At 37.4% G+C, this 13,282-nt stretch overlaps 1 protein-coding gene across 8 annotated transcripts in view; it reads right to left on the reverse strand.

Moving 5' to 3' along the window:
• LAMA2 (laminin subunit alpha 2) overlaps positions 1-13,282 on the reverse strand; it is a 376,025-nt gene that overhangs the window by 253,071 nt on the left and 109,672 nt on the right. For all 8 annotated transcript variants that reach the window (XM_054197441.1, XM_054197439.1, XM_054197436.1 and 5 more), the window contains exon 4: positions 8,270-8,512. In XM_054197441.1, coding sequence (XP_054053416.1) covers positions 8,270-8,512 — 243 coding nt within the window. The remainder of the gene's footprint in view (positions 1-8,269; positions 8,513-13,282) is intronic.

The raw sequence follows: 13,282 nt of genomic DNA on the forward strand, positions 1-13,282 counted from the left end.
AGACACGGGTTGATTTAATACCTAGCATCACTCTGGCAGTAGAATCATACTAATGATATTTATACGGACATGTGAGCTATGACACCATCCATTTAAATGGTTTAGCCAGCACAAAATACTCGTATCTGTCTATCCATTCAAATATCTGCACTTCATTCATTGCTTTGGCATCTTAGTCCTTAAAGAACTGTAGAAAAGGTGACAAAAGTGTAACTCTAAGAGAATTATACAAGGTGAAGAAGCAAATTTGAAGCAAAAATTATTTTCAACAAAAAAATTAGAGAGGAAGTACACTTGATCTGGTAGAAAGACATCAGAAAGAGATGAAAGAGGATGAAAAGATCAGGAAGAGAATGAAACTAAGTGGGAATTTTAAAACCTGAAGCTGGAAAAGAAGCCAGGAAGGCCAAACTGGTACAGAATTTAGGGGTAAGCTATTAATACTTTTAAGTGATACCATTATTATTTTTTCCTAGAAAAAACACTAGATTTCAATGAGCACCGCTGCTCAGCACCAATACAAAACAGCAAGTCAGAAGCAAGATTTTAGGAAATCACAAGTAGAAAACACAATTAGATGACTACAAATCTGTGGTTCATCCACACCTTGAATACCACTGTCCCCTCATCTTAGACTGAACACATACATACTGGGAAAAGTTCAGAGAAGGACAAGAAGATGATGAAACGAATTAATACCTTTCATATAAAAAAAAACAACAGAGTACAGTAGGACTCTTCAGCCTAGAAACGAGATGACTTAAGTAAAAATATGACAGAAATCTATAAAATTATAAGTGACATAGAGAAAGTGTTTCCAGGTTGACTGTTCACCAACTTTTCCAGTACAAGAATTGGGCTCCATTGAATGAAACCAGTGGGAGCCAAGCTACAATGGAACAAAAGGAGGTGATTCTTTATACAACAGATACCACATATATGGAACTAATTGCCAAAGGATGTTAGGAATGCAAGTACTCCAGAGGGATCTGAGGTAAGGATGCAAAAGTATTTGGAGTATGGATTCATCAACAGTACAAAAAGTCCAAAACACATCAATATGAGGAAATCCCATAAGCTGAAAAAGTGTTGGATATAAAACACAGCTCTAATACCCATGTTATTTTTAAATCCTTTTTCATGTACTGCTTTAGTTATTAAAAAACAGTATTACAAAAATACTGCATATTCCTCTGTGGGTATAATTTTTTTTTTAAATTTGGTTAACTCTACATAGTAAATGTAATGCTGAAAGTAAGTTGACGTTGTTGAAGCAAATGACCCAGTGCTTTAACACTGTCATTTAAACAGTCATTTAAAAGGTGCATTTGGGCTGTGCTACTAAAAAATGTTTAAGTAGCAGATGTGCAACTACATTACTTGCTTAATAATAGCCTGATAGTCATTATCAATATAGTCGTATCAACTATCTGATAGTCACATTGATTGCTTCACAAATGCCACTTGCTGAAAAGAAACAAGCAACACCCAGGGCTGTGTTTGAAGCATCTAGACAACCATTTCTGAAATTTGGTACATTTGGCATACTGCAATTAGGTGACATTCTCATTTCTAGAATCAGATTACTTTCCTTCAAGTACAGGGCTAATATCTTTCAGTTTTTCAATCTTTAAATATTCCCAGCAACTGAAAATAACATATGAAAAGCATTTCACACAGGAGGGTCAGAGATCGCTTCTCTTATTCAGTACAAGAAAATATCGGCTGAATCCTGAAATTTCACCTCTCCATTGGTTACAATTTGTGGCAGAGATACATTTACGGATTTCTTCTCATGATACCAAATTAGTATTGCAGCAATTAGCAGGGAGTGATGTTCACAGCATCCTGATACCACTAATCTACATCTCAGTTTCATTCTTCCATGAAATACGAAATACAACAAAACAAGTAACAATGTGATGGAAAGCCAAAAAGCTCACAATTGCAGAAGTGTATTTGGCGATGGAGAGGTATGAGATACCAAAAAAAAAAAAAAAAAAAAAAAGCTTTCATTTTGGATTGGGATAAATTAATGTTTAACTGATCTTCCCCACTACTTCCCTCCAAACTCTCCATTAGTACTAACACTGTTAATATTTTCAGCTCCCTTCCTCCTTGACTACAAGAAAGGCAAACTGAACGTGTTCCTGAAGAAAGAGCCAGTCAGGATAAGACAGCTCTCTAACCTATCTGTGTCCTGGGTAGGAGTCAAAAACACCTAGGAAGGGCTTCAAAATTGTTGTCCTATGCATCTAGTCTCTACAACAAGGTTAACAGCAAATGCAGACTACGTCACCAGGAAGCAGAAACTAGACAGCAAGATACAAGCTAGATACTACCCTGAACAAGAACTTCAGGAGAACACTTGCATCTGATAATTCTGGCAAAGGGTGACTGGGACTGAAAAAGAGACCAGTGTTATCACTCTGTCCTACCAAGAGATTTTTCCATTGGCTACACCCACACACTACACAAATGCTTCTGCAGAAGTATTCCTCATCTACAACCACTTCAGCTTCTGCTCTTTTAATCCCTCCTTTTCATTTTGAATCTGCCTACCAAACTGCATTTGTATCTTCTGCGTAACCTAAACTCTACCCAAATGCAGAAATATCCTTTGAGGCAGCATCTTCTGAAAACAGATTCTGCACAAAAAGAGGGAGGAATTTCTTCTCCTTGTAAGTTTACATAACTTCTGCACAACAATAATCATTATAATTTTTGAAAAACAACTTTCTGTCAGAACTCCTCTATGTGATGTCGCTAATATGGACCAGGGAGTCAACTGGCTATTCCAATTAAGATTTAATAAGGTGGGACTTAAATTCACACTCTCCTCTTGGTTTTTATACTTTCAGAAAGCCTCATTGTAGAGAAACTCAATGTTTCCCAGACTACGAGGCTTTTTTCTTCTTTCTTGACTTATTAGTAAAAGCAAGTGCTTTCCTATCAGATTAATTAAACCTTTCTCCCTCTGTCTTCACTGGATTTGGCTTTCAATCTCTGTTTGCACAGAGAATTACTTTATATTAAAGAAACAACCAAACAATTATTTTTGACCTGAAGATTTTCTCCTAGCCTATACAAATTACTCTAAATCTATGTATGCCTGAAGAATGCTTTTTCTGAGTGTAACCTCCTATTTTATTTCCTAGCAAGCTACAGGTCCGGTAAAATGTGTCATTTTCTATGAAAAGATAAACATTTTCCTAACATCAACAACAGCCATTAACTGGTGCACCTGAAGTCTTCAGAGGGTCCAGCTTTGAAACATCTGCAAGCAAGAGGGAAGATTCCCATGCATCAAAATAGAAATACTATACACGCTAGTTCAAACAAGCATTTACTAAAAGAAATCTTCGTACACCTCACAGGAAAAAAAAATAAATTACAACATTGAAACTTAATGTCCAGAGCCTTACATCCACCTAGTCATCAAGGTAAAGAAGCTGTGACAGAAATTATAGTCTAGCAGAAGAAGAAAGATTGCAATAAAAAAAGGTACAAACTAGATGTAAACATCAAAGGCTCCTGTGTCAGGGAAATGAAGCAAAAATCACCATGGTAACCCACTAATTTTTAGTTCTCAACCTAATGATCATCTGAGGAAATAAAGAAAAAAAGAAATACCACCCTGATATGGTGTTTAAGTAAAGATAAAAATGTCACAAAATGGGCACTCTTCTTTACCCAAAAATAGCAGCCTCATCCCGCCAGTTATTACCCCTTACATAAACCACTCTTTCTCAGTCCGTGCCAAAAAAAAAAATACCATTAAAGTAAGAAACAACAATTCAGTAAAAGTTAACAAGTAACTCATTAATATAACTGATCTCTTTCCATTCTTTTTCTGGCTTGGGAACACTGAGACAGTGGAACTTGCTTTTTCATTTTAAAATACTATTTTGGGAAACGTTACCATTTACATTTATTGATGGCATATCAGAAACATCAGTGCTAAAAGTCTGCCTTTGCCAGTGTGATATAGAGACACTCTGGTCTCCCTGTGATCTTCTCACGTATCACTGATCTTAGACAGTATGGAAACTGGAATGCTAACAATCTTTCTGCATTCAAGTCTACAGTTTTGAGAGAAATTTCCTTATTTGAGAATTTCTCAGTTTTGTTCATTCAGATGCTGTCGTTACCCAACTTTCCATTAATTCATGAAAATATTCAATAAAAATAATTATTTCATGCAAATAATTCTTGGCCTACAGATTGTTTATTCACTTTTGACTGGGTGAACTTAAATTTGTGCTAGTTACAGTGACCTGAAGATAAACCACATAGAGTTCTTGTTTGATGGTTGTCTTTTTGTTGTTGTTGTTGTTTTAGTTGTTGGTAGTTTTAATTCTGTGATTGGCCAAGAGAATATTACTGGTGCAAACAGTGACAATATTAAACACCCAAAATATTTTGCTTAGAATTAACATTTCTGTAAATGCTCTAATCAATCAAGTCACTGATTAAAATGTTCATTGAAAATATATATGAAAGGAACATACTCTGTTTTTTCCACGATGGCAAGTTTTAACTTAAGACGCTACTGTAGATGTAGATTTGGCTTTGGAACTGGCTTGTTGACCTATGCTCCTTCTCCACTTCATCAGGTTTCCTGAGTGTACACCAGAATGGTGTGCCTAAATAGCTCACGGGTTTTGAAGCAAAGGAAAGGTACGTAATGCACATTGCATAACTCTATCAATCTTACAAAATGTTTGTAATATCTGATACATAGAACAAAAGTCCTACCCTGGAACAAAAATAAATGATGTGCAGATGTAACATAACTGAAAGACTAGGAGCCAGGCAAATATCAGCTACAACACAACTGCAAGTAAATCTGATATTGGTATGAATTGTATTGTTTTTCATGTTACTCGTTTAATGAAATATGAAAAAGAATTAACCTGGGTTAATTCTGTGTTAATGCTATGTATTTTATAATGCAGTCTATAGTTACCCAGACAGATGAAACTAGTGTTTTACTTATGAAAAGAATATTGTTAAAAATGTAAGCCGATTAACTCATGTGAAACGATACTTTTCCAGTCACTATCAAAGTTAAGCTTTAGGCTTTTCATTTCAAGATGTTTTCTCTCTATTAGGACCATATCTCAGATTAATAACTACCTGTGTGAGGTAAGATTAATTTAGGGTGGCTTAAATCATACGCCTTTCAGAGGATGCCTGTATCTAACAATTCACAAAAGGAAAGTTCTGTTTAATTTGATATCCTTCTATGATAAGGTCACCTGCCTAATGGACAAAGGGAAAGTAGTGGATGCAGTTTTTCTGGATTTTAGGAAGGCTTTTGATACTGTCCCTCACAGCATCCTTCTGGACAAGCTGTCCAGCTGTGGGATGAGTGGGTTCACAGTGCGCTGGGTGAAGAACTGGCTGAAAAGAGCTTGAAGGGCTGAAATGAACGGGGCTACATCTGGCTGATGACCAGTAACCATTGGTGCTCTGCACGGTGCAATTCTAGGGCCAGTTCTGTTCCATATATTTATCAATGATCTGGATGCAGAGTTGAATGCACCATTAGCAAGTTTGCTGATGATACAAAACTGGGAGGTGCTGTTGACTCTCTTGAGGGACAAAAGACCTTGCAGAGGGATCTAGACAGACAGGAGCATTGGGCTATGATTAACGGGATGAAATGTGACAAGTCGAAAGGACAGAGTAACGCTGGGCACAAGTACAGATTGGGAGACGTGTGACTTTTCCTGCAGAAAAGGATCTGGGAGTGCTGGTTGACAGTAGGCTCAGTATGAGTCAGCAGCGTGCCCTGGCAGCCAAAAGGGCAAACAGCATCATGGGGTGCACCAAACACAGCATTCTTTTGACACGCGGTCAAAAGAAGTGATTATCCCACTGTATTCAGCGTTGGTGTGGCCTCACCTTGAGTGCTATGTGCAGTTCTGGGCCCCACAATTTAAGAAGGACGTGAAGGTCCTTGAATGTGTCCAGAGGAGGGCAACAAAGGTGATGGAAGGAATGTCCTACGAGGAGTGTCTGAGGACTTGGGGCTTGTCTAGTTTGGAGAGAAGGAGGCTGAGGGGTGACCCCATTGCTCTCTACAGCTTCCTGAGGAGGGGAAGTGGAGAGGGAGGTGCTGATCTCTTCTCCCTGGGATCCAGTGATAGGACGCGTGGGGATGGTTCAAAGCTGCGCCAGGGGAAGTTTAGACATTTCTTTACTGAGAGGGTAATCACATACTGGAACAGGCTTTCTAGAGAGGCGTCCGATACCCCAGGCCTGCAGTGCTTAAGAAGCATTTGGACAATGCCCTTAACAACATGTCTTCACTTTTGGTCAGCCCTGAATTGGTCAGGCAGTTGGACTCGATGATCACTGTAGGTCCCTTCCAACTAAAATAGCCTATTCTAATTCCCCTTTTCCAAGTGGAATGGAATAGATGCATTCCTCCTTTCGAAGTCTTCTTCTCGTTTAAAGAAACTGTTTATCAGATGCTGGTCATTTACAAGGTTCAGGATAAAACACCAACTACAGCACATCAGGGCAAGTTAAAAACTATTAATTGCACAGTTAAGATTGGAATTAAGTTCCACTCAGTTCAGCAGGACTTAACCCAGTGTTTCAGTCACAGATGTATACCAGCATGCAGAATAAAAGCCCTTTGCTGTTTAACTCAGCCAATGAAGAACACAAGGAGGCACTGGTTTAACCAAGAGGACAGCAGACTAATGAAATCAATATCTGTCTGCAAGACAATTAGATAATCAAAGAAATTGAACAACGTAAATTAAATTAATTATTGGGATAATTACTTTGGCATTTCATTTTCAGTGCAGACATGTTCTCACAAAGAAACTGTATAGAATTTCTTTGCAAGTGATAATCTCCTAACTCATGTTATATTCAGCTCTCAAAAAGCACCCAGTTGGAAACATTTTGAAAACATAGCACATATGTGTGCACTATTTCTTTTAATATCACTTCATCTGCTTCTGCTAGATTTTACAAGAACAAAGACCCATTCAAATGACACAACTACGAATGATACAACTACAAAGACAAAGTATTTGTGATGATTTTTCCTAGATGTGCAACTGATTTCCTATCTGATAACTCATATAAGACTCATTTAGATCCAAGCTTACATCTTTTTCAAGTGTATCAGCAGGATATTTTCACTGCAAGTTGTATTTTTCTGGTTTTTTTTAGCGGGCATTGGAAATTTCCTGTGAATATAAGCAAACTACACATATCTATATCCAGTATTCAAAAATATTGTATTAACGATGTTGTATGTGAATGTTGCTTTGCATGAAGAGGAACAAAAAAGAATAAGTTTGCACCTCTTTATACGGAGATAAGCCATTAAAAAGTGTAACAGAAACAATTAACAGAAGGATAAATTTTGAGGCTAAAATTTCACAGAAGGTCATTAGACATCAAAGAATCTGTAAATAAATAAATACTTCAGAACTAGTGCACTTTCAAGTCACGTTACTTCCTTGAATTACCAAGTTATGTGCAAAGCAAGTGTTGGAAAAAAATCTGTGAAAAAAACGTACACTTATTGGAATTTGGTACACATGGCATTCCCTCTCTTCATTTTAAGTGGCTGAAAATACTGTATTTTCAGCTACAGTTGTCACATTTGCCTTGTTTTTTCAGCCACAACTCCTCATTCTCACCTCCACCACATCTTTTCTACACCCTCAGTTAAAACAAATGACTGGTCCATGATTCATGTGCCTGGACTCACAATGAAACAGCAGAGGCCTCTGACAGGAGAAGAATTCATAGGTATATGCAGGGGCAGAGGGTCAATTACAAGCTCTTAAATGCAATAAATTAAACTCCGAGTAAAATCATTACCATTTAACATCCTAGCTTATACACCGGGACTGAAAATGAGACTCAAAGAAAAGTCCTTTGATGACTTCACCGGGTCCATGATTTTTCCCAGTATTCTCACCTTTGTTCATAAGTGACATGGGAACATATTTCAAGCACCTAAAGATCTCTGAAAGCACTAGTGCCTTGTTCTACCTAATATGTCTTTTACCCCTTGGTTTACTTTGTAGAATATGCTTATTAGAGTGTACCTTGTATGTGTTTATGTAGCATCATGTAAGATGAGCTTTTTAAAAATGCGAATATACTACCTCCCCGTTTTTCAAGCGTATCAAACACACTCTCCGTCTACTCAAGGCAGATATTTGCCAATTAAGCAAAGGGGGTTTTTTTTCTGCCAGGTTATGGTGCATGGAATAACATCTAATCTTACCTCCCCATTCTCCAGAGGGTGGATTTTGGAATAATAAGAAGTGCATATTACTTCATCATCTTTTATATAGGATGGAGTTCCAGGACGAGGGTGGATGTTGTAGCGTGTCAGGCACTCACTGTCCGTGATCGCATAATACTGCCATGGTTGATAGTCTACACCATCCAGCGAACGCTCTAATATCCAATTCCCAGGTCGAGGTGAGTTAGCTGCTTTCACAATAACATACGCAATCTGGAAAATCTGAAAAATAGATGAATTGTAAAAATATAAGTAAATACATGATTATAAATTCATTTCAATTTCTTAATAGCTACCAAACTAAGAACAGTAAACATGATAATGTTTGATTATTTTTTTTCCCCTAAAAATACTTATGGCCTCAGATTCCTTTGAAACTCTTTAACTACAGAAATGAATTCTCCATTAACATTTCTGAAAAAAGATTAGTTGCATTAGGCCAATAGAGACCTTAAAAACTGAATTTAAAAGCACTCTAAATTCCACATAACTTAGTAGGTAATTGCTAAGCTGCAGTTTCAGTCAAAATGTTTGCAAAGTTTGTTTTCAAGTATTTTCAATTTGTGGAAGTGGGTTTGTTTCTGCACATGTATTTATAGACATAAACTTTCTGCAATGTTTAAGAGTTGCCAAACTCTGTTACAACTTCTTTATCACTGTTTAGAAAAAACATAGTTTTAAGCTATTGAAAGGTAATCACATCATGCTGAAATCATTCTATAAAACATTCTTGTTTCAATCACATGATTCGGGACTGTGTCCATAAATAAGCTTTACAGGACAAAGACACATCAAATATCACTATAAACAGAATGTAAGCCTGCAATCAATGCTCATTATGGTCCATCTCACCTGCCTATTCAATTGATTTATCAAGGTTTATTTCTGTTTACAGGCTTGCTGGAATGCAAGCCACAAACAATACATTTACAATTGCAGAATGACACATTAGTGATGCGGTTTTGGTTTGGTTTGTTTTTTGTTTTTGTTTTTTTTTAACCTGGTAACATCTAGATGCTACAGAGGCAGAACTGAAGCTAAGGAAAGGAAACAGCAATTTCTATTAGAAAAGCAGAACATATAGCAGGTTAATATTTTTAAGATGCAGTGCTGTGAGTCTGCACATGAGGATGCCAGAGGGTATCATGGAGAGAACAGTGTTGATTTAATACTTAATGTTTTCTATGAGGGATCGTCACTGTAAAGAAGCTGCATGATTCAGACTTAGTCCGTACATAATCTGTTGTGAATGCTTAAACAATCAGTAACCCCGGTGAAAGAAGATCCTACAGTAATCGAAGACGACTCAAATTGTTTTTTTAATAACCACCAGTATTATTACAGAATAGAAATTATCTTAAGTGGCAGAGTACTGCAAATACTACAGAATATTTGATGATGGAAGCAAAGAAAACGTTTATCTCCAATTATCATTCCTGCCTTCTATGTAGATGCCGGGAACTAGTAAGATCCACAATAGCTTCAGTCAGGAAGTCAAATCACTAACAACCAAAGTTTTCAGTGGGAATAAGAAGTGGGTGAGGCTGTATTTATTTCGACTTGAAAAACATGTTGTAACTGTGCATTCATGGAGGATTATCTCCAGTTATCAATACTTGTCTTCAATAGCATAAAAGAAAATCTGCACAGACAAGGAGAAACCTGTGTCTCATTCCATTGTTTCAACGGGAATCATACAATCACTTGTCTGCCATTTCATAAATGTCCTTTCCTCTCTTAAACTCATTTATAGTTAATATTTCATTGTGGCCGCAAATAACTATAACTGTAACTATACTGGACCAGTATCACCAATACTGTTTATAATAAACAGAGAAAAACACAACATTAATATACCTCTTCAAACTGTTCCTCCCCAGTTAAGCTCTTTGAAATTAAAGAAAATAGCTGGAGTGCTTAATTATTTATTACTTCCTAAGGGAGGTAATGAGCAAAAGCTGTATTTTAAGGAACTAGTTTATCAAGAATTATTGTGTACATTGTCCTTTGCGTGAGTAAAGAATCTAATGTACAATGTAAATTATTCTTACACCAGCAGGATCTAGTCAAACCACATAAACTGTTTCAGCTCCAGCCATTCAGAATAGAGATTTCATTATAGAGTACTTCGAAATACTTTTTAAAAAAAATTTAAATGTCTTACCCCAAGTTGTCATAATAAGACTATTCCTTATATGGTGAATGGATAACAACTAAGATTAAACACATTGCTAGGGCTTCTACCATGGAAGATCTGTGGTTTAGGACACCGCTTACAATAAATTCATAATCTTAGGTGTGCAGATATCGTTTCCTTTGTGGAAGTCCTAAAACTTGCAAAACTTCACAGAAGATTTAATGCTATATACTGCCTTTAGCCAAAACAACATTTAGGTCTGCAAACATCTTGGATGCATTGGTTCTGTGGGGCCAAGAGGTGTAATCAACAGGAAGTCCTCTCTTGTTTGCTGGCTTTGAAACACCAGGCTGCGTGGGAGAAACTTTCCACCGTTGCTTTCCAAATTACAGCCCTATTGCAATAACATTTCCTGCACATTCTGCTGAAGATTTGTTTGAAGTCTCATTTCGTACCTTCTGGGGCAGCGTACTGTTTGACTGCAATTTATTATATACCTTTGGCTTTGATTATTTTTAGCATACCTTTGTAAAGGAAACTGCAACAAATTTTTTATTAAAAAAAGCAGTGGAGAGGAAATAGCATACTGCAGGTCACAGTGGGATGAACATTATTTCTCTTAATCTAAACTTGACAAGGAAAAAAGCCCGTTAACATAAACAAAAGAGTACACGTGAAGAGTTGTTTTTAACTACTACTCAATGACAGTTTTCGGCCTGATCCAGACTACTACTGTCCTAGACTTTGAGAATTCCTGTAGTGGCTTCTGCATCAGCACCGAGATATCTACAACCTACTGACATGTGAAACATTCTCTTTTCTCTTTCTTCCTTCACCATGAGGGTGGTGAGACACTGGAACAGGTTGCCCAGAGAGGTGGTGGATGCCCCATTCCTGGAAGTTTTTAAGGCTTTTTTTTAAGGCTTTTTTTAAGGCCCAGGCTGGATGGGGCTCTGAGCAACCTGGTCTAGTGGGAGTGTCCCTGCCCATGGCAGGGGGGTTGGAACTAGATGATCTTTAAGGTCCCTTCCAACCCTAACAATTCTATGATTCTATGATTCAAGTCTCTATTCATAAGTGAAACCGAAAGACTGATTTCTATAAAACAAAATCCTTTCCTGGGCAGAGAAATAGAGCTGGAACTAAAACCCAGAATTTTTAAATATTGGTAGGCTGTTAACGCTAGTTGTAGTCAAGGGAAGATGAGCAAGCACGTGCGTCAAGAACACGGCCTGGCTGATATTCCTAATCTTTCTCACTAAGGCTAGGCTAAAGGATGTACAGGATGCTAATCCATGTTTCTTAGAAACATCTTTTCTTTGGGAGACAGCTAGACTTGTAGAGCTTTAACATGAACCGGGAAGACGGTTGTCCCAGCTCAGAGAGCTGCCCTAGTCACTACCAGCTCATCATGCTGCTACGACACAAACAAACACAGTGTATCCCATGCTTTAAGGTGCTTTCTAAACAAGGTGACAATAACAACCAGTGCAGAAAAAAACAAACTAAAATTAATGGCAGCTGTATGATGATTCTCAAAGCAAGTCAGTGTCACAGAAGCAACCTTGATTTTCCAACCAATTGGAAAACTGTGTTTCTCCAGGTACAAGAGTACTTCTTTTATTCAGGAATTGCTTAGCAAATGGTATTCTGGTTACTATAATACAACCAGCAAGAGCTTAGTGGCATAAGAATACTAATACTAATAAAGTCTAATGTTTCACTGAGTTTTGCTGTATTTATTTCAACAATCAAAAAAAGTGAAACTGCTCAGCTTTCTGGAGCCAAGTTCCCTAGTAAATATTAACACCGAGCTTCTATTCCCACAACGTAATTGATGGAGCATGCCTGCTTTACTCTTCATATAGCATCAATAAGCTCACACATGTCAATTGATGTAATAATTGTACAACCTTAGAGCACATCTGGTTTTATGCAAGTCCAGCACAATGTCACCTGGAGACCAAAGTCTGCTGACACAAATGTGAAAACGGGGCCATACCAAGTTGCCTAGTAGCGTGTAATAGTCCATTAACACAGCTGCCAAAGTGCAGCTGGCGGTTTTTTCTACTTGCTCTGCTCATGTGACCATAGTGTAATTATGGGAGTGGGAGGGAAATAGTCTAAATAGTCCTTTAAGCCTTTCCCAAATTATAGACAACATAATAACATAATCCTCAAGATGGGAAACAAAATGAGTCTTGGGTCTCATTTTCACTGGTAATTGTCTCAGCAGTGAGATCTGCAAAGCACATATTGTGAGGAACAGTTCCATAAGTTATAGCACTGTATCTTCTTATGAATGCCTCATAAGACATAGAAAAGTGCATCCTACTATACAGGATAATTTGCTACACTAATATTATTTAGATAGAGCTGAAGTGAATCATTAATCTGCATAGGGTTAGCTAGTGAAGCAGGAAATCTCATTGTGCCTGACTCCCACCTGCACTTCTATTTAAAAAATAAATCCTTCAGTTAGAAACCGTTCATGTAAGTCAGAATATCATCAGAGAAAAAATACAGTACCACAGTACCACACAATTCTATAGAAATATTTCCATTTCATTTTCTCAACAGAAGAATGTAATAGCTCTAATGGAGGCTTCCATCAGCAATCTGGTATTAACTGTGTATCTACTTATTTACCGTAATTATATTATGTTGTTGATTATTATTCCAGTTCAGTGGTCAAGCAAACATGGTATTCATTTAGGGAGAAGAGCGCAGAATTTGGGCAAGGGTTTGTTTCCTTACAGGCTGGCATAAACAGTGTAAAAACTTGTGGCCTTAAACATCCCATAGATTTATTTAACCAGTCATTTAAGTGCTCTTAGGTACAGCAAAGCACTTGC

Source organism: Rissa tridactyla, chromosome 3 (genome assembly GCF_028500815.1).
Source record: "Rissa tridactyla isolate bRisTri1 chromosome 3, bRisTri1.patW.cur.20221130, whole genome shotgun sequence".
NCBI lineage: Eukaryota > Metazoa > Chordata > Aves > Charadriiformes > Laridae > Rissa > Rissa tridactyla.